Source organism: Protomyctophum bolini (genome assembly GCF_963924005.1).
Source record: "Protomyctophum bolini genome assembly, chromosome: 12".
NCBI lineage: Eukaryota > Metazoa > Chordata > Actinopteri > Myctophiformes > Myctophidae > Protomyctophum > Protomyctophum bolini.
This window is the reverse complement of record NC_137873.1, coordinates 11427982-11455185: the sequence shown is the minus strand read 5'-3', so window position 1 is coordinate 11455185 and position 27204 is coordinate 11427982. Positions and strand designations below refer to the sequence as shown.

Sequence of the window (27204 nt, the reverse complement as noted above, 5' to 3'; positions counted from 1 at the left end):
ATGGTGGTGGGGGAGAGGAGAGGAGGTGAGGAGAGTACTCGTGCCCAGTGGCATCACTCCTGGCAGCGGCACTGTTTTGACACCCTGCGGTGAAACACTTACAGTAAAATATGCGTCTTGGAGGGATATGCCGAGAAGCGAGTTCCTAATTACGCCGCTTGAGGGGCTATAAATAAATAATAATAAAAGTACCACAACACAACCCTGACAGTGGATATCACAGCAGCTTGTCTCTTATCCAGGATCTCTGCCAGGGTTGCCAAGTCCGCTTATTTACCCAAACTTTGGCCTTGTTTTTTCTACAGTTGTGGGGAAAAAGGACCAGTCGGGGGTTGCGGTTTTTTGGGCTTGTTTAAAAAATGTGGTGGCTTGTTTTGAAAATCTAACAGCATTTATTATATATTTATTACAACTGTAATTTATTTTTTGTATAAGTACTATAATTCCCCATAGGTATGGGGAGTAGTGTGAATCAGTTCAGTGACAATCAGTCTGGTGGCTAAAGTATGTGTGTAATGTATTTATAATGATAAATACATCAAATAATCTTTGAGGGGTGCTAGGCCCTCCTATGTCCAGTTTTGAGTGTTTGTGTAAACACAAACATTGTGTAAACACAGACATTGAAGACAAAAGTGTGTAAACACAAATATTGTTTGTGTTCATTTTGATTATATGGTTGATTTCATTATACATATGGGCTTGTTTTGGCTTGTTTTTCAAGGGGAGATTTGGCTTATTTCTCTCGCAAGAGGTGGCTTGTTTTTGGCTTGTTTTTAGAGGTGGGTTAGCTTATTTCTGTCACCAGAGTTGGCAACACTGCTCACTGCATGGTCATGATGAAGTGTGACTGGAGACCAACGGTGGGTTTCCTACTACCATTAACACTGCGGCAAAATGCCAACACGCGAAAGCACAAGCATTCGATTTGGATAGATTTATTTTTACCAGTCTGTGCTAGGGGGAGAGCAGCTAGAGGGGGGATTGGTATGTATTTTTAACATTATACTCCCCGGGGCGATGCAAACTGAGCATTATTCCCAAAATATAATATATAATATCATGCTGCCTGAGTGAGTTAAGCTCTTTAATGTAAATGATAAAGTAGAGATGGAATCTTGTACTAATGGGAGGAACAGATGATGGGGGTTGACGGTCGGGAAACAACACGTACGTGTACGACTACAGCTTTGTTTAACGTGATCCGATTGCAGAGCGTCGAGAAACACAGAAATAGATAGAGAGTGTATGTATGTGCCGCACACGCACATGCAAGTGTGTGTGATATTTCGTAGGTTGATTAACGCAATGACTGCCATTGTCGAATATAGGGTCTTGGAACTGAAATACACGATGTTTGGAGACTGTACAGTGTGTGCGTGCGTGCGTCCATGTGAGTGTGAGAGAGAAGGTGGACACACTGCACTAGCATCTTACCTGCAGTCCGATGGGTCCTGGCAGGCCGGGGAAACCTCGTGAGCCCTCGTCTCCCTTCTGGCCAAACATACCCTGCTGACCTCTGGGTCCTGATTCACCATCACTGCCCTGTGTGAGAGGTCAAAGGTCATCAAACAGAAACACACCTGATGGTCCACTGCAGCTGCTCCTCATCTAAACATATACTGCACTGAAGGTAGCTGTGAGCATGAAATCACATCTAAACATATACTGACTGCACTGTAGTAGCTGTGAGCATGAAATCACATCTAAACATATACTGCACTGTAGTAGCTGTGAGCATGAAATCACATCTAAACATATACTGCACTGTAGTAGCTGTGAGCATGAAATCACATCTAAACATATACTGCACTGTAGTAGCTGTGAGCATGAAATCACATCTAAACATATACTGCACTGTAGTAGCTGTGAGCATGAAATCACATCTAAACATATACTGCACTGTAGTAGCTGTGAGCATGAAATCACATCTAAACATATACTACTCTGTAGTAGCTGTGAGCATGAAATCACATCTAAACATATACTACTCTGTAGTAGCTGTGAGCATGAAATCACATCTAAACATATACTGCACTGTAGTAGCTGTGAGCATGAAATCACATCTAAACATATACTGCACTGTAGTAGCTGTGAGCATGAAATCACATCTAAACATATACTACTCTGTAGTAGCTGTGAGCATGAAATCACATCTAAACATATACTGCACTGTAGTAGCTGTGAGCATGAAATCACATCTAAACATATACTGCACTGTAGTAGCTGTGAGCATGAAATCACATCTAAACATATACTGCACTGTAGTAGCTGCGAGCAGCCTTACTGTATGCACAGGAAGTATATCTGGATCAGGGGCCAACTTGACCATGCTGACCACTCAAAAGGGCAGCCACATGGTCAGATTGGTTGGCCCAACAATATTGAGTTCTGTCCTGGATAGATCAAACTAACGTAGTATACTTTATTTTTGTGATCAAGTTTTTTATTTGATTTTTTGTTAAAAGAAAGAAAGAAAAAGGGGTTTCTTTCCCCCACCCCACCCTCCCACCCCACAGGTTGAACAGCGAAACAGATACAGGGTTACAATACATCACAAGATAAATAATCATAATAATAATAATAATAAATAAGGCGAGACAGATATATTACAATTGGAAAAATCTAATTAAAAAGGAGAAAATAACAGTTATCAAAGACGTTGGCATGTTTTAAGTTTTTCTAGTGCTGTGGATAAGACATCAAGTGTGTTTTCTTGTGCCCCATTGGCCCCAGTAGTATACTTTATGTGATGTATTACCATGTGTTGTTCTTGCTTATTGAAAATCGCGTATCTGCCTAAATTGTAAATTGTAATTGCTCCTATCTATCGGTATCACAATGAAAGCTTAAGTCACTTTTTTATGTTAATGTCTTACTCTTCTATTGCCAATAGAATCTTTGTTTTGCCAATTGTTTGGTGGCCCACTTGCAATATCCTCACGGCCTGCCTGTGGGCCGGGGCCCACAGGTTGGGAATCGTTGGTACAATACACAGTGAGCGTACTCAGCATTATGATTTTGTCTCATGTTTGTTTTTGTGTCCATGTCACAAACCATGGGTCAGAAAACATGGCATCCGCGGAACAAGTATGCTACAGGGAACGTATCGGGGGAGGGGAGGGGTGGATAGGATGGGAAATTTGCTGACTGTGTGTATCTGGTGTTCCTCACAACAACAGAGGTGCACAAGACTAAAGGATGACAGGGGGGTGAGGAGAGGAGAGGAGAGGAGAGGAGAGGAGAGGAGAGGAGAGGAGAGGAGAGGAGAGGAGAGGAGAGGAGAGGAGAGGAGAGGAGAGGAGAGGAGAGGAGAGGAGAGGAGAGGAGAGGAGAGGAGAGGAGAGGAGAGGAGAGCCATAGAATGAACAGTTGACATACTGGGGGAGTTTTCATTTCAAACGAGTGTCAGAACTTGAAAGAGCACCAGGAGATCTTGCCAAACAGGGATTTTTTTTTTGTCAGACCCCACTATAGTATAGAGAGACTACTGCTCTGTGTCTGGGAGTTGGCAGGATTGAGGAAAAATATTTTTAAACTGGCTTGGTTTATTAATAAAAGCCTAGGGAGAGACAGTGGTCCTGGAGGCACATCCGATTCACTTTTGACATGCTTTCAGTTTATCTCTGTGCGTATATAAATCTAAATATCTCAATGTTTTATTAGCTTGCCGTGATGTTAGCCAGGTGGCCGCTTACGTGTTACATGTTAAGAATTTATGGTTTTGTAATGTTAGAACATATACATTGAGGTGACCGTGAGTGAGTGAGGAAGATGCTATGTGCACTATGGGCTTAGTATATGGATGGATGCAACTCTGTTCAAGTGTTAGTAAGCATTAAGCAAGTAAATTATATTTTTAAAACGCCTTTCAAAATACAGTTAGTGCTCTTACAGTGGTCTACCCAACAATGTAATTATTGAAACGTGTTCACAATGTGTTGTCTGTTCAGATTGTGGATACCCTTGGTCTATACTTATTGTTACAAAGGGACCCGACACTCACAGTTAAAGTAACACTCAGTATGTTAATGTGCATAATAAATAACAATTCTGTTCTTCTCCATTGTGCTCTTTCACAGGTGCTGCTAATGTCTGAAATTTAAATACCGGTACTCAAATATAAAAAAGAATATTAAAAGTGAAAAAACATGAAACAAATATCTTATGTTCCTTCACAATGTTTACACTTTCATTGGTAAATGTAAACTCAGTCTAAAAACTAAATGTCAGTGCAGTTGAAAACAATGAGATGCTACCATCCCAGCAGGGGGTATATTATACTCACAGCTGGACCGGGAGCTCCGACAGGACCCTGAAGACCAGCTGGACCTGGAGGTCCCTGTAAACATGGACATATCCACAGTTAGAACAAGGAAGCTCACAAAGTATTCATCTGTCATGGACAACAAATGTATCTCACAAAACTCCTGCGGCACACGGCTGGTGATTTATTCTGGTTTTAAGGAGATTCACACAATGGATTGGAATGGTACTTGACAAAGAGAATATTTAACACCGTGGCCTCAGGCCTGGCGTCACTCCACCCTATCTGTCTCCAAAATAGATTCAACATTTAAATGCATATTTTGTATTTTTGGGGGAGAGTGATCCAGAAAAATATAGAACGGATGCTTCCATCCATAACAACACTGTGCGCTTCTGTGTCAAACATGGACGAGGAACTAATCAATCCTTGCGGTCGTGGGTGTCACTGACGCATTTGCCAATGTGGAATCATTCTGAAGTCCATGGATTGTATGGTATCTATCCACACAGTATATAGTACATACATAACTAGTTAGTATAGACAGTTCATATACAACCATCATATACAACCATCTGTTTGATGACTTGCATTACTTGTTAACCAGGACATCACTCTTGTTGATATTCTATATATTCTAATAACAACCTGTTTATTTACTTGACTGGCGAAGGGGAATTTAGAATTAGGCTATAAACAAACCTTAAAAGTCCATAGACTTGGCTGGCCTATGACGTAATTTCAGAAAGCCATGCATTGGAGGGGCTAGCACCTAGCGCCCCTTTTTTATTATTATTATTATGAACCCATATGAACTTTCCATCGAAAGAAAAGAAAAGAAAAAAACCTACTTGTTCACCCTTGTCTGCTTTGCTTCCCTTCTGTCCAGGTTCACCAACCTCGCCCTGCAGAACATCACAAACACAGCAATTCACAACTTTAAACAACCACAACCAATGTTTAGTCTTCAGTTCAAAGTCATTAGATGTCACCTTCACCATGATTGGCTCAGTAAATATCACTCTTGGAGAGTCTAATCCGATCGGCCCACAAAGATCTCCAGCAAGTGTTTGCAATTCATTGATTACTTGGCTCCTTGTGTGACTCTCGCACCATTCGCTGATGACATGACGCGATGAGGAGACACGACCCGATTGAGTTGGAAACACGTATGATGACAAAATGCTCAAAAGATGCTAATCCCTGTTCAAGTGCATTAGCTGTGGAGTGTGGACACACTGTTTGAACATCTAGGGATAAACACAATTCCAGCATGAAATCATTGCATTTGTTGATCTAATTTGTGGAAAGTGTTACATTTTGTAGAATAGAAGAGGTACAGAGAAATCCTGACAATCAAAATAAAAGGAATTAATGAAGGATATTTTAAAACAAGAAGATGCTAATTACAGAGATGCCAATAGAACACTGAGTGCCTCTCTGGCAGGAAAGTCACTCCAATTTTTGATTACACTACACAAAGTAAGACAGTGTTCACTAATTGTCTCTTAAGGTAAATTAATGAATTCTCTAGAATACTCATGAGACCACAGGACTCTGGTTGAGGGGTAGCACATCCAAGGATATACTGTACAGTACCTTGTCGCCATCCTCTCCGGGTGGGCCTTGAGGGCCAGCGGGACCAGGTAAACCAACAGGGCCTTGGATGCCATCTCGACCAGCAGGACCCAAGGGACCTTTCTCTCCCTAAACAAAGACACAAGCATGTTTTATCATCTTTAGCCAATGGCAACTTCTAGGCTTTTTAGCACCAAAGAATGAAGAAAGAGACAGACAGAGACAAACTGAAGCAGGGAGAGTGACACAAAGAGAGAGAAGCAGTGTGGAAAAAGTTTTTTTAAACTTACGGTAAGTAAGTAAAGTAAAAGTATCAATATTGCAGAAATTGAAGAAATTTAAAGTAAAAGTCTGGAATCTAAAATTCTAAAAGGATTGGTATCAAAATGTACTTAAAGTACCAAAAGTAGAGAGCACAGAATGTCCCATTTCACGTTTCAAGTTTGAAAATAGCAGATCTACAAGATCGGCTATATCCAAATGGCCGGCCCGGAATATATAGGGCTGAAGTTGTTAATTGTTGTATTGAAACAATAATCTAAATCTACAAGTAACTAGTAACGAAAGTTTTCAAATAATTGTAGTGGAGTAAAAGTACAGTACAGAGAGAGAGAGAGAGAGAATACTCACAGGTCCTCCTTTCTCCCCGGCGGGGCCAGGACCCCCCTGGGGTCCATTGCGTCCTGTCTGGCCGATAGGACCACCGGGCCCGGCAGGTCCTCTCTCTCCGGGAGAACCCTGTCATCCAGGAACAAAGAACCATCAGACATGGTCTCTCCAGTCACAATACGAGAACTAATACTACTAAACCAGGGCTGGCAAAACACCACTTACTTTAAAGCTTACAATCTAGGACGTATTTTATACAATTCTATTTTTATGTATCTGTACTGTATGGTAGAGTATGTTAATACACTAATATACATAGTACTAGTACATCCTAGGAGGTGGTCTCCCTACTCCTTCGTTGTGACAAGTAGTATTGCCAATCTGCCATGTTGCTCACAGCGCAATATCTCCCCAGCCAAAACAAAGATGCCTTATTATAAAGAGTGGTAGAAATCTATGGCTCTATTTTCGTCACTGCATATGCCACTTATCCCCTAAACTTCTTTGCCCTTTTTACCATTTTGAAAAACATTTAAAACTTTTCAACTAGCCGATCTACATCGACACATTGTGAGCTTGTAGATCGACTATTTGAACTATTCAAAAATGTTTTTCAAAATAGTAAAAGAAAAAAAAAAAAAAGGGAAAATACATTTAGGTATAGGAGGTAAGGCAGTGTCGATATTAGGGCCCCTATAGTCTCTCATGCTGGAGACCCAGGTTCAAATCCTGGTTAGGAAGTACATGAAAGTTATGGACTGTAGCTTCAAAATGAGCATCCAGCGAAAAGTGCAATAAAGATTCTCTCACACTAGCTGTACTTGCACTTCATGTACTTTCCATTCACAATTCTGAGCGTGAGAGCTGCTAAGCGTTCAGATTTTTCAATTTGCAGTCAGCCAATCAATCAGGCAATGGGCTCCTTTGTTACTATTTCTATGGAGCGCTGAGCAGCCCACCTCCTAACCCAACCCCAGCACAACCTCGTTCTACATTGTCCAGGAGTTAAGGCTTCATCTGCACCACCACCAGGGGTTCTCTCTCCTATAACAGCAGAGTCTAATAGCCACAACTTCACATAACTATATTCTTTCAATACGCTTGTTTCGCTTCAACTTCATCTATATATTGAACTAAAGATGAGACTAAAACTTCAATGGAAACCAGAGCTGTGCCTGGGAAGGGAACGCAGCCTGTGTGTGTGGGGTGGGAACAGCAGGGTGGATGGATAAGAAGAGTTCTGATCTAGAAATAGAAATGGGTGTTTGTTTGTGTGTGCTGTACTTCCCTTCTGGAAGTCTTTGTACTGACTCTTATTTACTGTGGGTGTACTGTGTGTGTGTAGTGTGTGGGTACTGTGTGTGTACTGTGTGTGTACTGTGTGTGTACTGTGCCCATACATGCAGGCATGTGTGCTCCAGTGCTTGCTGTGCAGGGGCCCCAAATCATACCAACCATCACCGCGTCCTTGATGGGTGTATATCACTACTTTTAGGCCCCCATTTATACTGGCAGCCAAATCTAGCCTGAATCTAGCTTGAATCTAGCCTGGATCTAGCTTGAATCTAGCCTGAATCTAGCTTGAATCCAGCCTGAATCCAGCTTGAATCTAGCCTGAATCAGATGTGTGCCACTGTGCCACATCAAGACTGAAATCCCACCAGCTGCCGTCTGGTCTGTTTTTTGACAAACATGTCCTGTGACACAGAACTGCAGACTGACCATGTCCGCCTGCCAATCTGCCTGTACGGCACGCACACATGTACACGCACCATTACATATGCTAACCCACATATGATATGCACACACTCATGCAGTTACTCTGCACTCAGTACTCAATACCCCCTGAAACATGCAAGCGCTCTCTCTCTCTCTCTCTCTCTCTCTTTCTCTCTCTCTGCCTCCAGTTCTTGTTGATGTGACTGTACGCTGACATCTAATCTAAATTAAGTGGCCTGGTGGTCACTGATGCATGGGGGATGCTTTAAAACACACACATGCACTCACACATGCTCATACGCACGTACACACTCACTCACGTACGCACACATGCACTTTGACTAACTCCTCTCCTTCTCCCCCCCCCCCCACCCACCACCCACCCACACACACACACACACACACACACACACACACACACACACACACACACACACACACACACACACACACACACACACACACACACACACACACACACACACACACACACACACACAAACACACACAAACACAGACTGCAATCACTGGCAGGGAAATCGATGTAGTAAAATATCACATCTCTGGCATGTTGGAACATTGTACTTAGTCACACCAACCTCTGTTTCGACTCGGTCATCATACCCTGTGGAAACAGTCCATCATGCACGTGCAAGCCAGTAGAGAGTACTTCAGAGTAAAACTACCCCATGTTACGTATAATGACAGCTCTGTGACCTTGTGGTTAGAGTGTCTACCCCGAGACTGTACGGTCAGGGGTAAAGCCCCAACTGGGTCATACCAAAGACTATAACAATGTGACCCAATGCTATCCTGTAAGTCCCTCCGGCATACTAGCATCATGTCCAGGGGGAGTAGGCTATTTGTAGACCTACATCATTTGAACAAACAGCGGTCTCCATAAAGAGCTGTCAACTTTGGAACACGTTAACAACCGCAATCAAATTAATTCCAGATATAAAATCTTTTACAACAAAGGTTGTAACCCAATGCTATCATGTAAGTCCCTCCGACATACTAGCATCATGTCCAGAGGGAGTAGGCTACTTGTAGACCTACATCATGTCCAGAGGGAGTAGGCTACTTGTAGACCTACATCATGTCCAGAGGGAGTAGGCTACTTGTAGACCTACATCATGTCCAGAGGGAGTATGCTACTTGTAGACCTACATCATGTCCAGGGGGAGTAGGCTACTTGTAGACCTACATCCTGTCCAGGGGGAGTAGGCTACTTGTAGGCCTACATCCTGTCCAGGGGGAGTATGCTACTTGTAGACCTACATCCTGTCCAGGGGGAGTAGGCTACTTGTAGGCCTACATCATGTCCAGGGGGAGTAGGCTACTTGTAGGCCTACATCCTGTCCAGGGGGAGTATGCTACTTGTAGACCTACATCCTGTCCAGGGGGAGTAGGCTACTTGTAGACCTACATCATGTCCAGGGGGAGTAGGCTACTTGTAGGCCTACATCATGTCCAGGGGGAGTAGGCTACTTGTAGGCCTACATCCTGTCCAGGGGGAGTATGCTACTTGTAGACCTACATCCTGTCCAGGGGGAGTATGCTACTTGTAGACCTACATCATGTCCAGGGGGAGTAGGCTACTTGTAGACCTACATCATGTCCAGGGGGAGTAAGCTACTTGTAGGCCTACATCATGTCCAGAGGGAGTATGCTACTTGTAGACCTACATCATGTCCAGGGGGAGTAGGCTACTTGTAGGCCTACATCATGTCCAGAGGGAGTATGCTACTTGTAGACCTACATCATGTCCAGGGGGAGTATGCTACTTGTAGACCTACATCATGTCCAGGGGGAGTAGGCTACTTGTAGGCCTACATCATGTCCAGGGGGAGTATGCTACTTGTAGACCTACATCATGTCCAGGGGGAGTAGGCTACTTGTAGACCTACATCATGTCCAGAGGGAGTATGCTACTTGTAGACCTACATCATGTCCAGGGGGAGTATGCTACTTGTAGACCTACATCATGTCCAGGGGGAGTAGGCTACTTGTAGACCTACATCATGTCCAGGGGGAGTATGCTACTTGTAGGCCTACATCATGTCCAGGGGGAGTAAGCTACTTGTAGGCCTACATCATGTCCAGGGGGAGTATGCTACTTGTAGGCCTACATCATGTCCAGGGGGAGTAGGCTACTTGTAGACCTACATCATGTCCAGGGGGAGTAAGCTACTTGTAGACCTACATCATGTCCAGGGGGAGTAGGCTACTTGTAGACCTACATCATGTCCAGGGGGAGTAGGCTACTTGTAGACCTACATCATGTCCAGGGGGAGTAGGCTACTTGTAGACCTACATCATGTCCAGGGGGAGTATGCTACTTGTAGACCTACATCATGTCCAGGGGGAGTATGCTACTTGTAGACCTACATCATGTCCAGAGGGAGTATGCTACTTGTAGACCTACATCATGTCCAGGGGGAGTATGCTACTTGTAGACCTACATCCTGTCCAGAGGGAGTAGTCTACTTGTAGACCTACATCATGTCCAGAGGGAGTAGGCTACTTGTAGACCTACATCATGTCCAGAGGGAGTAGTCTACTTGTAGACCTACATCATGTCCAGAGGGAGTAGGCTACTTGTAGACCTACATCATGTCCAGAGGGAGTAGGCTACTTGTAGGCCTACATCATGTCCAGGGGGAGTAGGCTACTTGTAGACCTACATCATGTCCAGGGGGAGTAGGCTACTTGTAGGCCTACATCATGTCCAGGGGGAGTAGGCTACTTGTAGACCTACATCATGTCCAGGGGGAGTAGGCTACTTGTAGGCCTACATCATGTCCAGGGGGAGTAGGCTACTTGTAGACCTACATCATGTCCAGAGGGAGTATGCTACTTGTAGACCTACATCATGTCCAGGGGGAGTAGACCTACTTGTAGACCTACATCATGTCCAGGGGGAGTAGGCTACTTGTAGGCCTACATCATGTCCAGGGGGAGTAGGCTACTTGTAGACCTACATCATGTCCAGGGGGAGTATGCTACTTGTAGGCCTACATCATGTCCAGGGGGAGTAGGCTACTTGTAGACCTACATCATGTCCAGGGGGAGTATGCTACTTGTAGGCCTACATCATGTCCAGGGGGAGTAGGCTACTTGTAGACCTACATCATGTCCAGGGGGAGTACATCATGGCTAGGAGATGTACTTTTACATCAAGCAGCCTCATGCTACAGAAATACTCCTATTTCTGTAGACTCCGGCACCTATGGGACACATGTCTCTGTTCCCAAGGCTACTTTATACTTGTTATTTGTAAAGACAAGACAATATAACATAGTGAGATACAGATACATACAGTATCTCATACATAAAGACAGGACAGTAACATAGTAAAACTACCTCATAAATATGGTGAATGGCAAATGCAACATTACACATCCTATAGAACTACATTTGAACAAACAGCGGTCTCCATAAAGAGCTGTCAACTTTGGAACACGTTAACAACCGCAATCAAATTAATTCCAGATATAAAATCTTTTACAACAAAGGTTACGGGCTGGCTGAAAGCAAACAAGAAGGGTACCTATTTTTAAGTATTGCATTGCTAATTGCTTCAATTGTTTTTAATCGCCACATCACATCACGACCAAGGCATCTTGGTCGTGATGCGAGTTGAAAATTTGCATCAGCTAAGTATAAAATCTCTGTGCAGCCATGTAATTCTCATGCTGTATCGCATCATCCCTATCAAATAAAATTTGAATGAAAAAAAAAAAGAAAATAATAATTTGCATTGCGAATGATTACTCCCATTAAAAACAAGCCACACCACAGCCACCAGCATCCTCTCTCTTTCATTATGCGTGCCCTGCATATCTGCCGTTTTATCTCATCTGGCAATGGTGAAAGGGGGGAGGCATGGAGGCAGTTATCGGAAGCCAGCGCTTATCGCTTGAACAAAATGTCAGACTCTTCAAAGCTGCCTGTCAGTTAGTTAGACAGTCAGTCAGCCAGCCAGCCAGCCACTATCTGCCAGCAAGCCAGCCACTCTCTGTACAATCTATAGTATACAGAGCTGGAAGAGCCACTTCCACACATCAGTGGCCAGCAGCCTCAACAAGATGGAAGAGAGAGAGAGAGAGAGAGAGAGAGAGAGAGAGAGAGATCGGCCCACTTCTTTGTGGTTTACTCTGCTGTGCCACCCCTTTCTTTTTCCGTTTTTCTTCTATTTTTTCAAAGCCACTCACTAACAAGTGGAGTGTGACGCAGTTTACAGCAGACGAGTTAAGCCCGATGCGTACTTTGTCGCACGGCAGAAATTGCCGGCCTACAAGCTCAAAGCTCGCTGCGGGTGCGACATTCTGTGAGCTTGTACGTCTGCTATTCTTGCCCGCTCTCGACGCGACACCGCCGCACGGCAGTGCATAAATTAGGCTTAGAAGGAACGACTGGCAAAGAGCAGACTGTGTGTGTTTGTGTCGAAATAAAGCTATGAGGCTATAAGGGGGCTTCAGGAGGCTACGGGAGGATAATTGTGATTGATATGGATGGGAATTAACTAACAGGATCGAAATACCAATATAAATGCTAATACGCAAAAATGCTAATATGTGTTAACGATCATGCTGATTATCCTTCAAGGCACATGAAGCAAACGCTGATAACTTTTTGACAGGTGACAACTCTGACAGGTGACACAGTGTTTCTGATCAAAGTGCACAATGCACTTTGATCCAAACGTTTTGAAGACAGAGACTTCAACATTTTGCCTTTAACCCTGGCACCCTAATCCGTGAGACCTGCACGCATGCACAGTCGCACACACACACACACACACACACACACACACACACACACACACACACACACACACACACCTTATCTTCTCTTCTATAAGGAATAATCATTATCCCCTTGCCTGCAACATTTTGTGCACTACTGTACGTGCTGTTCCCTCCTCCAAAAAGAGAACAATGTGCAGTAGTCCTGTGGAGAGCTGAGGTAATGGTAGCCATGGTAACAGGATACTTACGTTGGGCCCTTGTGTTCCCTGAGGGCCTTCACCTCCCTTCAAGCCGCCTGGACCCTGGAAGCAGAGGACAGGAGAGGGTTAGTGCTGGAAAAACTACTCACATTTTTATTTATTGTTTTATTTTTTACTTCAGTAAAAGTATTGATACTGCAATATAGAAATATTCGGTTACAAGTAAAAGTTCAAAATTCAAAATGTACTTGAGTAAAAGTACAAAAGTATTGTCTCCAAAATGTACTCAAAGTACCAAAAAGTAGAAAGTACTCATTGTGCAGCTTTCAAATGTATTCAAAATCTTTTGAAAGTAGCAGACGGAATAAATTGTGAGCTTGGCCAACAAAAAAATATGGGTAATGTATGTTTTATAATAGCATAATATATAAAGTAACTAAAGTTTTCAAATAATTGTAGTGGAGTAAAAGTACAACATTTGTCTCTAAGATGTAGTGGAGTAGAAGTAAAATAAAGAAAAATAATCTGCTCAATGCCCTCCAAAGAGCACAGGTGGTACCTGCTGTCAAATGGGCTCTTAAATATTAATGCGTGCTTGTGTGTGCAGCACACGTGTGTGTGTGTGTGTGTGTGTGTGTGTGTGTGTGTGTGTCTTTGCACGTGCATGCTCGTTTTACAGTATGCCTGTGCTTTTGTTTGCAGGCGGTCTGTGTGGGCGAATAAGGACGTCTGCTGCTTGTGTGCGCGTGTGTGAGTGCATGCACACGTTTTACCCCTGTGCTCGCAAGGTGTCTGGTGGGCGTGCAATGCGTGCAATGTTGATCCCACCTTCATGTTCGTTACACGCAAGTCTGGGTGACGCATATCGGCACATGCATGATACATGCTAGTGCGTTGGAGTCGATCGACGCGTGTTACACTACGGAGCGTTCATCACGGATTACACCTCGTTATCAAGCAGCCACTATGAGCCTGAAGCCCCCCGGTGAGGAAAGAGAGAGAGAGAGAGAGAGAGAGAGAGAGAGCCCATCAATCTCTGGCTGTCATCTCCTCTCCTCGAGCCAACCAGCGCAGGCGCCCGGCCCGGCTCGTGGCACCAAGAAGCTAAGATGGCATATGGAAAATGTTGTTCGCCCGCGGCTGTAAAAGACTTTCATTATAATAACTAATTTAAAGCCTCATACCAGGCTCCCGTCAGAGGCAGAAAGGCGTGGTAGCTGCCAAACAGTTTCCCCACGATGCTATGGCTTTCACTTTTTTGTTTTAATACCTCGGCGGCGCATTAGAAAGCTGGAAGGATCCCTCATCCCACTATACCGGGGCAGCACACACACACACAAAGCATTGTTTATTGGCTCAGGTGTTGCTAGTGTGGCTTTGATCCCCCCCCACGATGGAGAGGCCAGATGATGTTTTTATGCGTTTGTGTTTTGCTTTGTGCACATGGCTGTCTGAGATTAGGAGGGAGACACTCATTGCATGCTTGCTCAAGTAGGTGTGTGTGTGTGTGTGTGCGTGTGTGTGTGCGTGTGTGTGTGTGTGTGTGTGCGCGTGTGCGCGTGTGTGTGCGACTGTGTGTGCGAATGAATGTGTGTGCGCGTATGTGTGTGTGTGTGTCTGCGTAGCACGCGTTGCTCACCCAAGATCGAGTGAGAAAAGATTTGCGCGTGCTTGACAATTTGTGCATGTGCACACACTGGATTAATTTGCATTGATTATTTGTGTGTGTGCGCATGTTGTTATATATAAGTACAGGCAGCCATTGACAATGTTTTTGTGCTAGCTCATGCAATGTGTTCTAGTTCTTTAATCATCTGAAATGTTTTAGTTTTAGTTTAGACTAAATCTACACTTGATTTAGTTTACTAAAATGCAATTTGGGCGGCCATGATGGTGCTGGAATGCCTGATTTATACTATAGTTTGTAGATTGGCTATTTTTGTAGAGTGACAAAAAAATGACATGCTTTAGTTCTACTGGATCTCTTCTCCACTAGTCCCTTCCTTTTTTTGTCTAGTTTTTATTTAACAGTATCTTTAGTCAAAGTTTTAGTCATCATAGCTCAGTTGTTATTTAGTTGGTGAAAAAAGTAGTCCACGGACATTCTTCGTCATAGTTTTAGTCGACGAAAAAAGTAGTCCACGGACATTCTTCGTCATAGTTTTAGTCGACGATGCTAACACTGGTGTGGTTCTGTATCCGTCTGCTTGTGTGCATCGTCATCATGTATCCTAGAGTGAGTCATGTGTTCTATTCCGTTCTGTACGTGTGCGTGTACAAAGCAAATGTGTCACGCGTGCATGTGCATGCTGCTCGAGGAGAAGGTCAACACCCCACACACATTGGGTGATAAACACACAACAGCTGTAATAAGTCTTCTTATTGTCCCGGGTAGTCATTGGTCACTCACCCTTGAAATGTTGACTCAACCACGTCACGTTCTCATATTTGTGCCCACAACTCATTCTCTATTGCCTTGAACTTTCCCCCCACCTTCAAGGACTTACCGTACTTATTTTTTTCTATTATCGGAACCCTGGGAGTATAGGAGGCATTGCATGTTGCGCCCCGGCCATGTTATGGGCTTGAGTGCAGTTGGTTTCTGACGAACATCAAGATTAATCTAGTCTTTCTGTGCATTTCTAGTGTTTTGCTATGTTATGTCAATACAGTATGTTAATACTGTATGTCACGCCAAAATAACATAAGTTAGCTAAATAACAAAGTAGTTAGTGTCATTGTTTCAAAATAAATTAATCTCAAGAAGAAAAAAAATCCAAATCATTAGGCCTACATGACGCGCCATGGCTTGTTGATTCGTACACAAGTCCTTCTTTTAATGTTAATGTCCATGTGGATGTGTTTTATTTGTTCTAGAATCAAGTGTACCCATGTTAAGAAGTATATTTATATAGTAAGTAATAACTACATTGGACTTTTTGGATCACATCGCTAGAGAGACTTTCAGTGCGGCGCTCAGCCAAGATGGCATTTGGTTCAACAGCAGGCAGTTGGTTTGGTAATTGAGGTTTGGGAGCCGTGTTGTACTTGGCAGTGTTTGTTCTCGGGATGTGAGATGACACACGCAGGTGCCTGCTTGTGTGAACATGTGCGTGCATGTTTGTGTGTGAGTTTGTGCATGTGCTCATCTGTATAAAATGCCTCCTGAGTCTGTATATGTAGTACTGTAGTATACCTGACCTGTGTGTCTGTATCTGTGATTATACAACCTGTTTTCAGCGTGACACCGCAGTGCACAACTAAGTATAAACCGACGGCTTGTGGTAGACCTCTGACTCCTGCGTGTCTGTGTACTCTACTATTGTGTACCCGTTTGCGCTTGTGTCTATATGTTTTGGTCTTACCATGGCCCCTGGAAGTCCTCTCACTCCTGGGAAGCCCCTCAGCCCGGCGGGGCCCACCTTCCCAGAAACACCCATAGGACCTGGGTCACCCTGCAGACAGAGACGCACGACATGAAAACATCAGCTTATCGGACATCAAAGCAGGTGATCAATAAACGGCAAACCAGTCTCTGTTTAAAGAACAGACTGCTACTAATGCTGTACAACGTGGCACAGAATATTAATGTTGTGGGGAATGCATTCGGCCCAACTGAGATAATGGGGTGAAAGCCATGCCTTCATCGCTGTCAAAACAGTAGTAGTGTAATGTACATATTTGGGAGTTTTCTAGTAGAGTATGTCATCCGTGTTATTTCACCATCTTTAGGTGAGATCGGGCTCTTCAAGCATACCTCGTCAAAAGGTAACTCTAGACTTATGCTTTATTAGGCATGTAAGTTTATTGATTTCCTTTTTCTTGAATGACCTTTTTTTTTAACTACTATTTTTTGGAACAGTATATTTTTGAATTACCTTGCAAGAAGAAGAGGAAAGTTCTACATTTGTATTTACTGATGTCTGTGGTGAAACTGTAGTAGCAAAATGCTATACAGGCCTCTTCAGGCTGTCTGACCTATTGATTTGGCTTGTATAGTTTTAAAACGGCAGTTCACTATATGTTCAGAATTAGGTGTGAATTACACATGTGCACATGCATGTCACATTCATTCATGTTTTGGACGCTTTGGAGTGAGCTCAGTGACTAGCCATGGTATACTTGATTTTTCAAAGCAAAAGCATCCAGAGGTTTGTTTAGTGAACAATCATATAAGTACAATTCATCATATTATGTGTCCATAGCAGCAAATGACTGAGCAGAAATAACAAAGAAAGAACAGATTTCCATTAGGGTGTGACAGGGTTAATCGAATGGTTTCAACAGAAAACATTTTTAATGCACCAATTATACCATTAGGCTACATAGGTTGAAGAGTGGAAAAGGCCAGATCATTAACAGTGGCAAAGCGCCATAGTGATTACATTCCTTATACGCAACTTGCTCCGTTTGGCTGTGAAAACAGCTTCTGTATTGATTTGTTAACTTTTTGTCTCCTGGCTAAAAAAGAGTATTTTTTAAAGTTGTGTTTAAGTATTATTTTCCAAGTTAAAACATCATAACTGTACTTCACAGTTGAGAGTGTTTTTCAAATGAAATGCACAGAGAGATGGTAGCTGCTCAAATTACATACCCGGATCTCACGATAACATTTTCTTTTTTGGCTTGTATTGCAGTTATTCTCAAAACAAGTATATCTCACTGGACATTGTGGACAGTATGTATAAAACATGCTAAATCCAATTAGTAAAACAGAATACAGAAAGCACAGGGGAACACACCAACAACGCACACTGATGCAATAACCACCACACAGTAAAATCCTCAATGGAAATTGAACTCGGAGAGGGTACAAAATGTGTGCCATTTGTACATTCGCAGAGTTACAGTACAAATGGATAAATGAACAGTGAGGATTGCATTACAGGCACAGGCACACGGACACAAACACAGAAATCTGTTTACCTTTCCTCCCTCTTTTCCTGCAGATCCAGGGAGACCTTGCTCACCAGGGGGACCGGGGGACCCGGGGTGACCTCTCTCTCCGCTGGGTCCCGTCTCTCCGGTAGGACCCTGTCAGGTACAGCACAGACACGTTGTCAGCATCCATGAATGACCCCTAAGCAAATGTAGTAGGTCTGGCTAACAACTGATCACATGTAGTAGGTCTGGATAACAACTGATCACATGTAGTAGGTCTGGATAACAACTGATCACATGTAGTAGGTCTGGATAACAACTGATCACATGTAGTCGGTCTGACTAACATCTGATATATCAAATGTGATACGGGTTGTGCAGTCATGTTTACAGTACTATGGCTCTGTAGGAGGCTAGCTGTACAGTATATCTGGAGATAATCTCACAAATCGCCAAACTTTGTATGTCAGTAGGCTAACTTAGTATGGCACCTCCATGTTTTCTGAAATATTTCACTTAAATGCAACTCAATAGGGTTCGGATTGGGCTGAAACCTTGGACAAATGCGGAGTCATCATATGTCATAGATGTGTCATAGACATCTGATGTCATATAGATGACATCAGATCCACATGATTACATTTTTACCACAGCAACATCATTGTAATGCCTTGTGCATTCCAATGAGTTGCATTGGGGTTCCAGTGCTTCTGAAAAGGCTGGACCTTCACTTATGTCACATAACAGCTAAACAACACAGAGAAGACACTAGGTAGGAGCAGTAGAAGAGATGCAACCTACCTGAGGTCCAACCACACCTCCAGGTCCTGGGGGTCCAGTCTTTCCTTGGAAGCCCTGAAGAGAAGAAAAAAACACGCAAATGGGAATTACTGTATGATCACCATTTGCATTTAAAAGTCAGTAATATATTGTCACTGTTGAGCGCAAACCTCCTATCTCCGTTTGTGTTGATTTAATACACCCTTTATGTCTGTGTGTGGGTTTAACAAATATCAAACCACCTAACTCCAATTTACAATTTAGGCATTTAGCAGACGCTCCTAGTCCTAGTCAGTTTGTTATTTTTATTAACTAACTATCTCCACAATCACTGGTCAAAAACTGGCCGGTTCTGACCGCTGATCTCAGCTTCTATTTTTTTGAAATGTTGAGACTTCTCTGCCCTTGTGTATTCATTCAAACTTGAACGTCCGACATAGTAAAAATGCTTTGTGTTAAGAGTGTACATGGAACCACATGGACCCAATGGTTCCATTTGTACACTCTTACTCTCTTACTGTACAATATGTGAAGACATTGAGGGTGGGATAATAAGCCTAGAACTTATGCAGAGTACTTATGAGTAGTCTGTGTAAATGTGGAAGCAAGTGCAGTGCTGGAAAGCTTGGCGCTAGCAACCAGACACCACGTCGACCCTATTTTGATTCTGGTAGTGGGATGTGTTGATATGACTGTGTATTCACACACTAACACCACTCCAGCATTCTCTCCATGCCCCGGGGCCAATGCCCGTAGGATAATAAAAATAAGTTGATCCACTCACTGTCTCTCCTCTCTGCCCTGGGTGTCCAGGCAGTCCGTCCTTCCCTGGTGGTCCCTGGAGCATGAACACATGCACGCATACGCACACACACACACACACACACACACACACACACACACACACACACACACATACACACATGCGCGCACGCACGCACGCACACACACAAGCACACATCATGTCAACAGGACGTACTCATCAATGTTTCACATGTTGTGAAGGAAGTGCTGACACCTGCTTGGTGAACAGGTCCACTGGAGATACTCACGTTGGGTCCTTTGGGTCCGGGGAAACCGACTGGGCCTTGAGGCCCTTGGGGTCCCTTGAGGAAACAAAAGATAGTTTGAAATACATCATTAGAATACAAACACTGAACATTTACGCTTAACAAGTAATACTGATTAAACTTTCAGATTACAAGACTGAGTGCCCTGGCCACACTGTTTAATGGAAGAGGGAGCAATTTGGTTTTTCCAGAAGAAAATACCTCAGATGCAACAAATAAAGTGCAGAACTATGGGCCAATAAATTATTACTAGCCCTAGAAACAAACAAATCCTAGGCTTGCCTTTCCCCAAAACCATAATTATGTAGAAAAGTAAGTCATTTCTTATCCTATGTTCGTCTTCATATCACAAAAGGGCAATATTCCCTAACAAAGATAGCAATGCAATATTGCTATCTTTATTGCGAGTCAGTAAAACAGCTTTATACACTATGAGTGGGAAGTAATTTCATTTTAAAACAAAGTAACGGTACAACGTCATGACTCATATTGATAGACCGTGTGGTACTCACTCTCTCGCCGGGCCCACCGGGAGGTCCATCATTGCCTGAAGTTCCCTGGAGAAAGAGAGGACGTTCATGCATTATGGACACGTTATCAGGTAGGAGATGATGAAGACGCTTTGACTTCCCCATGGGGGGGTGATGATAAATGTTCATCTCATATCTTCTCTTTCTTGTTCTAAGAGAGAGCTATACTGTACGACTGCAGTGTAGTTTTAGTGATAGTCTTTACCAATTATGGACTTTTTGTAACTATACCTTTCAGGACGGGAAGCTTTATTGGGGTAGTTGTTTAGTCACATATTAGTCATGTGAATAGTTTTAGTTTTAGTTGATTTTGTCGACAGAAGAATATTTTCGGAGGCCTTGATGGCGTCGTAATGGCTAATTTTACATTAACACTTCGTCTAGTTTTTATTTGTTGATGAAATTATATATTATGACTATATATAGTTTTAATCATCATAGCTTAGTTTTTATTTAGTTATCGTCAGTGAAAAAAGGTAGCCGACGTTGACAGTCAACAGAGCTACTGTATTTTGAGCAGGTGTGGTCGCTTTGTTTGTCTTCAGATGTGACAAAAGGAACTTAATCCTTCATGAGAATTGATGTCAGTGTCATAAAACAGTTAGGACGGCCTCATCCAAATGATTAGAAACAGAAATACAGTCTGATATCTGGCATTTGATATATTATCCAGGCAACATAGACAATTTATGTCAGTTACTGATTAGTTTCTGTTTTGACCTGTTTTGCTTAGCATTGCAGTTATTCTTTCTGCATGGCTAATCACGTACGTGTATTGGGGCGTATTTCCAATCTGGACGTGGAAGTGCATAACAACAACGGTCTAACTTCAGTATGAGATATTCAAAGCCTTGAACCTCGTACGAAGTAGTATCGGAACCTCTGTATTGTTGTACAGTTGAACCTTCAACCTCGTACGAAGTAGTATCGGAACCTCTGTATTGTTGTACAGTTGAACCTTCAACGTCGTACGGAGTAGTATCGGAACCTCTGTATTGTTGTACAGTTGAACCTTCAACCTCGTACGGAGTAGTATCGGAACCTCTGTATTGTTGTACAGTTGAACCTTCAACGTCGTACGGAGTAGTATCGGAACCTCTGTATTGTTGTACAGTTGAACCTTCAACCTCGTACGAAGTAGTATCGGAACCTCTGTATTGTTGTACAGTTCAGTGAAATGTGGTCTCACCTTTGCACCAGGTTTTCCTGTGGGTCCTCTGGCACCGCGCCCACCACGTGGACCCTGTATATGACACAATACGCATGTGATATATCGTACCTTTCATCTCCATATCCTCACTGTTTGCCCCTTTTCATGAATGAATGCCCTTACTTGATCATACTACAGTGTCACAGAAAAGCATCAGAAGTAGCAGATCCACGATCTGATACTTTTGATGTTTTTTTAATTTGAATCCCTGATCTCTGAAAAGTAACAGTTTCGGACAAATGAGGTTTCCCCTCGGACCCTCCTGACAGAGACGATATGCTGCATATGACGCATAATACTCACTGAGAGAATAATTCATCATATTATTACTAATTTCAGCACAATTCTGCAAAATCTGATTAGAACTATTCTGTAAGAATTGACAATTAAAGTCCCCCCCCCCTCCCCCCCGCATTTGCTTTACACCAAATCCCATCCCCAGAACACAAACTCCACACCCCAGAAAACACAGAACCATAAAATGTAAAGAGCTAACTAGTTGCAGTAAAACCCACTGTAAAATCCAGAGTGTGCATTTAAATGAAGCCTCAGGGATTTTTGCAGTACCTACTAACACTGCATGATTTATTGATGTGAAAAGCTTTCGTCTGGGTTATATCTCTTACCGTTGGGCCTCGTTGGCCTCTGGGACCAGCCTTCCCGGCAATTCCCTGGGAAAAAAAGAAAACGATCTTTTAGTTGAAAAGGAAATAGGGAAAATAAATCTCACCTCGTGAGTATACTACAAACACATTTTCTCTTTTCAGAGGTTTAGGCTGAGGGGCCTTTCATTTATAACAAACACACGGAGGGTATCTGAGTCAGGGAGGGAACAGCCGGCTCCATCTGTGGAGGAGGACTGGGTGATGGGCGGGGAGGGGTGTTTAAAAATAAATAATCAAAGTGCCATGTAAGCAGTTACCCGGAGGCCCCTGAACCACCTGTCAGTTGTGACGTGTTGGGTCCAGGGGTGCCTGCCTCTCAACGTCTGTCTGAAAGACACCAGCACAGCTTGTCTCCTCACCAACTGTACACTCTACCCTCCTGCTCATCGCATTCCTCCATCCACAGGTCCCCTCCACTCCCCTCTCCTCTCCTGCAATGAGGCTTCCTCTGACCTCAATACTAGAGGCAGAGGTCTGCCTGAGACGTGTCCTATACAGGCGAGAGAGGGGAAGGAAATGAAATGGGACTCACCCTTGCTCCCTTCTCTCCATTTGCTCCTGGGAAGCCGTTGAAGCCGCCGGAACCCTGCAAGAAAGATGAAAAAGAGCGGGATATTATGTTAAGAGAGCTGTCATGGGCTGGGGGAAAGCAAGTGCATCGCATCATTTCTGTCCAATATCATCATGTCAGCTGCTGCAAAGAGTCACGGGGGTGAAACGCCCCTCTGCTCTTCCTCTCGATGAGCAACATTAATTAATGACGAAATTGTCCTACCACGCGGCTGGTACAGTTGGCTCACAATTTTCAAATTATTCTGCCTGATAGTGTGCAGTCGTGTGTATAAGTCCTACTGGAAACCAAATGAGCTGAAGCCTAGCAAACTAGTTGCTTAGCAGACATGGACAAATATATTTCCTCAGCATGATTGGTCGAACACCCTTCCGATCTGAACAGCAGATGTTCAGCTTCCTGTTCTCTGCAGAATCTCTGTAGTATTCGGAGATCATGGAATAGATAGTGAGGCTTCAGGGACTACAGTAGGTTTGCATGGACACCCTGTTTCCCGATCAAATGAACCCAAACGGACGGCCTTCGCCCAGGAACCTTCCAGAGTGGTTCCTTGACACATAGACGGACAGCGATGGCATAAGCTTGTTAGCACAGTTAGGGAAGCAAAGTTGGCAGATCAATTTGACAGTCTGAGCCAATAAAGACAATGGGTTGGAAAACAACAGATCCACTTTGATACCCATCAGCAATTACAGACCTCTGGGTGTTATACGGGCTGCCCTCTGATAGGGACTAGACTGCCAGTCAGACACAAAGGTCTGACTGAAGTGCAATCACTGTTAGACGGATAAAAGAGTAGTACAAAGAAGGCAGCTTACCGGACCAGCCTCAGCTTTGTGCAGCGTTAGTAAGGAGAAAAGAAATATAAGCAAAAAAAAGACTCAACTTGAAGCATTCGCGAAATAAATTAAGATAACGGTGGCTTTGTGAGTGCACGGCGACAGTGACAAGTTTTGAGGTTTCAACTTGCGTATGCCTGTATGTGTGCACATGCCTGTCGGCATGTGATGGGGCGAGTATGCATGTACTAGACATGCCTACGTACTGTACCTGTCACATTCACCGACCTGTACTGCCATTATACATGTTGGATGCATATTGTCATGTCATGCATTTAACCACTTAAACCTGAATTATACTTATGGTGTAATTCAGGTATATATACTGTATGATGGTCAGACAAATAGTAAACAGGAGTTATGCCCGGGCAGGACAGAGACACACACACACACAGGTTTGGGGGAATTCATAGATATAGATAAGGGCATGCTCCAAATAGGGACGGCAGGGTTAATGCGGTTAATGACCGGATGAGTGTTCCATGGGAGCAAGGCCACCACCATATCACTATGCTAGTGTGGTCAAAATAACAAGAAGCAAGCAGGGAAACACAGCTGAGAGAAGGAAGCTGAGGAAGCTGCTTAACCCGTTAACACCTGAAAGTCCTATGTTGCCTACATATCGTTGCTATCGGGCAGAAACCTCTTATCTCCATATTTTAAATTTGTGGGGGGGTTTTTCCGTAAATGAATGCCTTACTTGATCATACTACACAAAAGTAGCAAATCCACAAGCTCGAAACACGCTGCGAAGCGACGCATTTTGAGCTGGCAAGATCTGCTACTTTTGAATTTTAATCCTGAAAATAAACAGACAGTGTTGGACATATGAGGTTTCCACTAGACAAGAGAGACAATACAGTATATACTATATACTGTAGCTAAAATCTAAAATGACTCAGATGCTTTCCCGGTTTTCATGGATTAATTGGTTTTTCACACAGTTCTGCGGTTATGGAAAACTGAACTGCACGCCATCACTGGACAAGCCTGAGTTGAGCCACAGCGATAAGACAGCCATCCAGAGCTAATGCAAATGACTCCTGGAATTAACACAGACGGGGGAATGTGATTAACAGACAGCGATAGAGCACAGGGGGCTCATAAAACCCCCCCCTGGACGGAGCAGGCCCACCTGGAGAAGGCTAGGGAGTTGCTGTGCCTTCTTGCTCACATCAAGCCAAGCAGTAAGTTACACATCTATCATTTCGATGGCACGTTTTCATTGGAATTCAGTTCACATAACAGAAGCGAAGGACTGCTTTTTTCCCCCAGGCATGCAAAGGCAGCGAATCGCAATTACTGGTGTGGTTACCCAGCATCTTTCTGCAAACAAACACCAGAATATCTTGGAAAATTATCTTAAATACTTTTAAATACACACGCAAACAGTCACGTAGTCGTAGTGCATGCATGTGTGTGTGCGTGCGTGCGTGCGTGTCTGCGTGCGTGCGTGCACACACACGCACGCACACACACCCACACACACACTCTCTGTCTGTCTGTATGTCTGTCTGTCTGTCTGTCTGTCTGTCTGTCTGTCTGTCTGTGCACTCATCTCCCATGAGCACCTTGTTTTGCAAGGTGGAAAATAGAGTGGACGATTATCCTTTCACTAAACAAGTGAAACTTGTGTAATTTCACTGACGTGCAAAGAGAGTTGACTCTTTGGTGACTCTTAAGGGTTCTACTACTTTCAGAGTTCCACTAAGACTCAGGAAGTGCCGGCCAGACAAAACTTTACAATGGAAAGCGGTACAAAGAAGTACTTTGTGCCGCTTCCTTTGTAAAGTTTGTCTGAATTAGGTCCCTTTTCCTCATTCAGTCCACCCCTCTGGACTGAAATCCCGCTGACACACCGTATCCTCTTCTAGACTTAGCGGGGACACAGACTGGCTTATCTGGACACGTGTGCACCTGACCCGTCTAACTGATGTGCCAAGCCGTGTGCCAGCGCTGCCAGTGGCAGAGAGGACAGAGCAGCTGTGACAGCACATCTTGATGGAAGTGGAAGCAGCAGTGATTAGACGCTACAGCAAGACTGCTAAATAGTGTCTAGACGGAGGTACTGTAGGAAAAGCTGATGTCTCTAGCAGATGGTGGGTGACCCAGCCTGTGGTGCCACCTGGGCCGGAATACTGCGCACAGTAAACTGAACTCCCCTGGGTGTTAGTTTAACTCTGGGAGTGGACAAATGTGTCCATTTGTTCACGTTTATACATGTTTATACACACTCAGTGTATAAATAGTTAAAATGTATATTATTAACCCTGAGGTGTATGTGGGTGTATGATGTAAGGCAAAAGAAAATGTGTTCTTAAAGGCCCAACCCACAAGTCCAAAACAGCATCATTATTCCACCTTTGACTTGCATGGTGCATGTTAGTTTGAAAGAGGAACTGTGCTTGCAGGGTGCACAGGTGGCTAAAGTTAGAGATCCTGCCCACCACCACAGAGGGCCCTATTTTTGCCAATGCCTTACCCCTTATCCCTGAACTTCTTTGCCTTTTTTTGTCAGGTGGAACCTGACTAGTGTTTACCCATGAAAAGTTCGACATGTAGTCGACATGTAGTCATTACTGACGTGATTGGCTGCTTCTAGCCGATGGGACGACAAGCAACAGCAATGCTGCCTCTAGCCAATGGGAAGGCAAATATCTCTGGCAGCAAAGCAGCCTGCAGACAGACAGTGCAGAGCAACACGCAGCAAAGCAGGCTGCAGCCAGACAGTGCAGAGCAACACGCAGCAAAGCAGCCTGCAGACAGACAGTGCAGAGCAACACTCAGCAAAGCAGCCTGCAGACAGACAGTGCAGAGCAACGTGCATACTACAGTTATTTGACACGTTTGCAATGTTCGCACGTCCCTCGATATCACTTCAAACCAACCGCGGCTGAAAGCCAATGCAACGCCACAACAAAAGGCAGTCATTGAACCGTGCACGTTTAGGGATAAGGGGTAAGGGGTGGCGCAAGATATAGCCCTTAGCTCCCATTGGCTTAGAGGCACTAAAGGTAGCCAATCATGAAAAAGTGTCCACCAGGCCCTCACTAGTCTCAACATCGACAGTATAGCCAGGTCCTGGCTCAAAAGGCAAAGAAGTTTAGGGAATATAAGGCACCAACGAACATAGGGCCCGGAGTTCAAATCCTTCACTGTGCGTCTAGCATGGCCAGGCATCCCAACCAACCCCATTGGCTGTGTTCCTTCCAACTTCCAGGGTGGAAACTAAGCCAGGTTGCTGCACTATAGCGCCTCCTACAGGTTGTTCAGGGTGCCTGTTCAGTGGGGAGCTGAACTCAGTCTAATAGCATGTTCCTCCTCACGCATTACAATACAATCATTAGTATGAGTCAGGTCGGTGAAGAGAACCAGATTTGCGGCGTCACGTGTATCGGAGGAGACGCCTGCTCCCTCCCTAAAAGCAACCCGTAGCGGTCAGCAGCATCATGAACTACAGAACAGGGGGACTTGACAGAATGAGTACCCGAAATCATCAGAAAATAGGAAATAAAATATAAAAAAGGCAAT

At 43.9% G+C, this 27204-nt stretch overlaps 1 protein-coding gene across 1 annotated transcript in view; it reads right to left on the bottom strand.

Moving 5' to 3' along the window:
• col11a1b (collagen, type XI, alpha 1b) overlaps positions 1-27204 on the bottom strand; it is a 121632-nt gene that overhangs the window by 23709 nt on the left and 70719 nt on the right. Inside the window, exons 32-46 of the mRNA XM_080777961.1 lie at positions 22796-22849; positions 22225-22269; positions 21578-21631; positions 20371-20415; positions 19841-19894; positions 19573-19626; positions 18810-18863; positions 18054-18161; positions 16493-16582; positions 13176-13229; positions 6476-6583; positions 5867-5974; positions 5119-5172; positions 4289-4342; positions 1438-1545 (exon numbers count right to left, since the gene is read on the bottom strand). Coding sequence (XP_080634087.1) covers positions 1438-1545; positions 4289-4342; positions 5119-5172; positions 5867-5974; positions 6476-6583; positions 13176-13229; positions 16493-16582; positions 18054-18161; positions 18810-18863; positions 19573-19626; positions 19841-19894; positions 20371-20415; positions 21578-21631; positions 22225-22269; positions 22796-22849 — 1044 coding nt within the window. The remainder of the gene's footprint in view (positions 1-1437; positions 1546-4288; positions 4343-5118; positions 5173-5866; positions 5975-6475; positions 6584-13175; positions 13230-16492; positions 16583-18053; positions 18162-18809; positions 18864-19572; positions 19627-19840; positions 19895-20370; positions 20416-21577; positions 21632-22224; positions 22270-22795; positions 22850-27204) is intronic.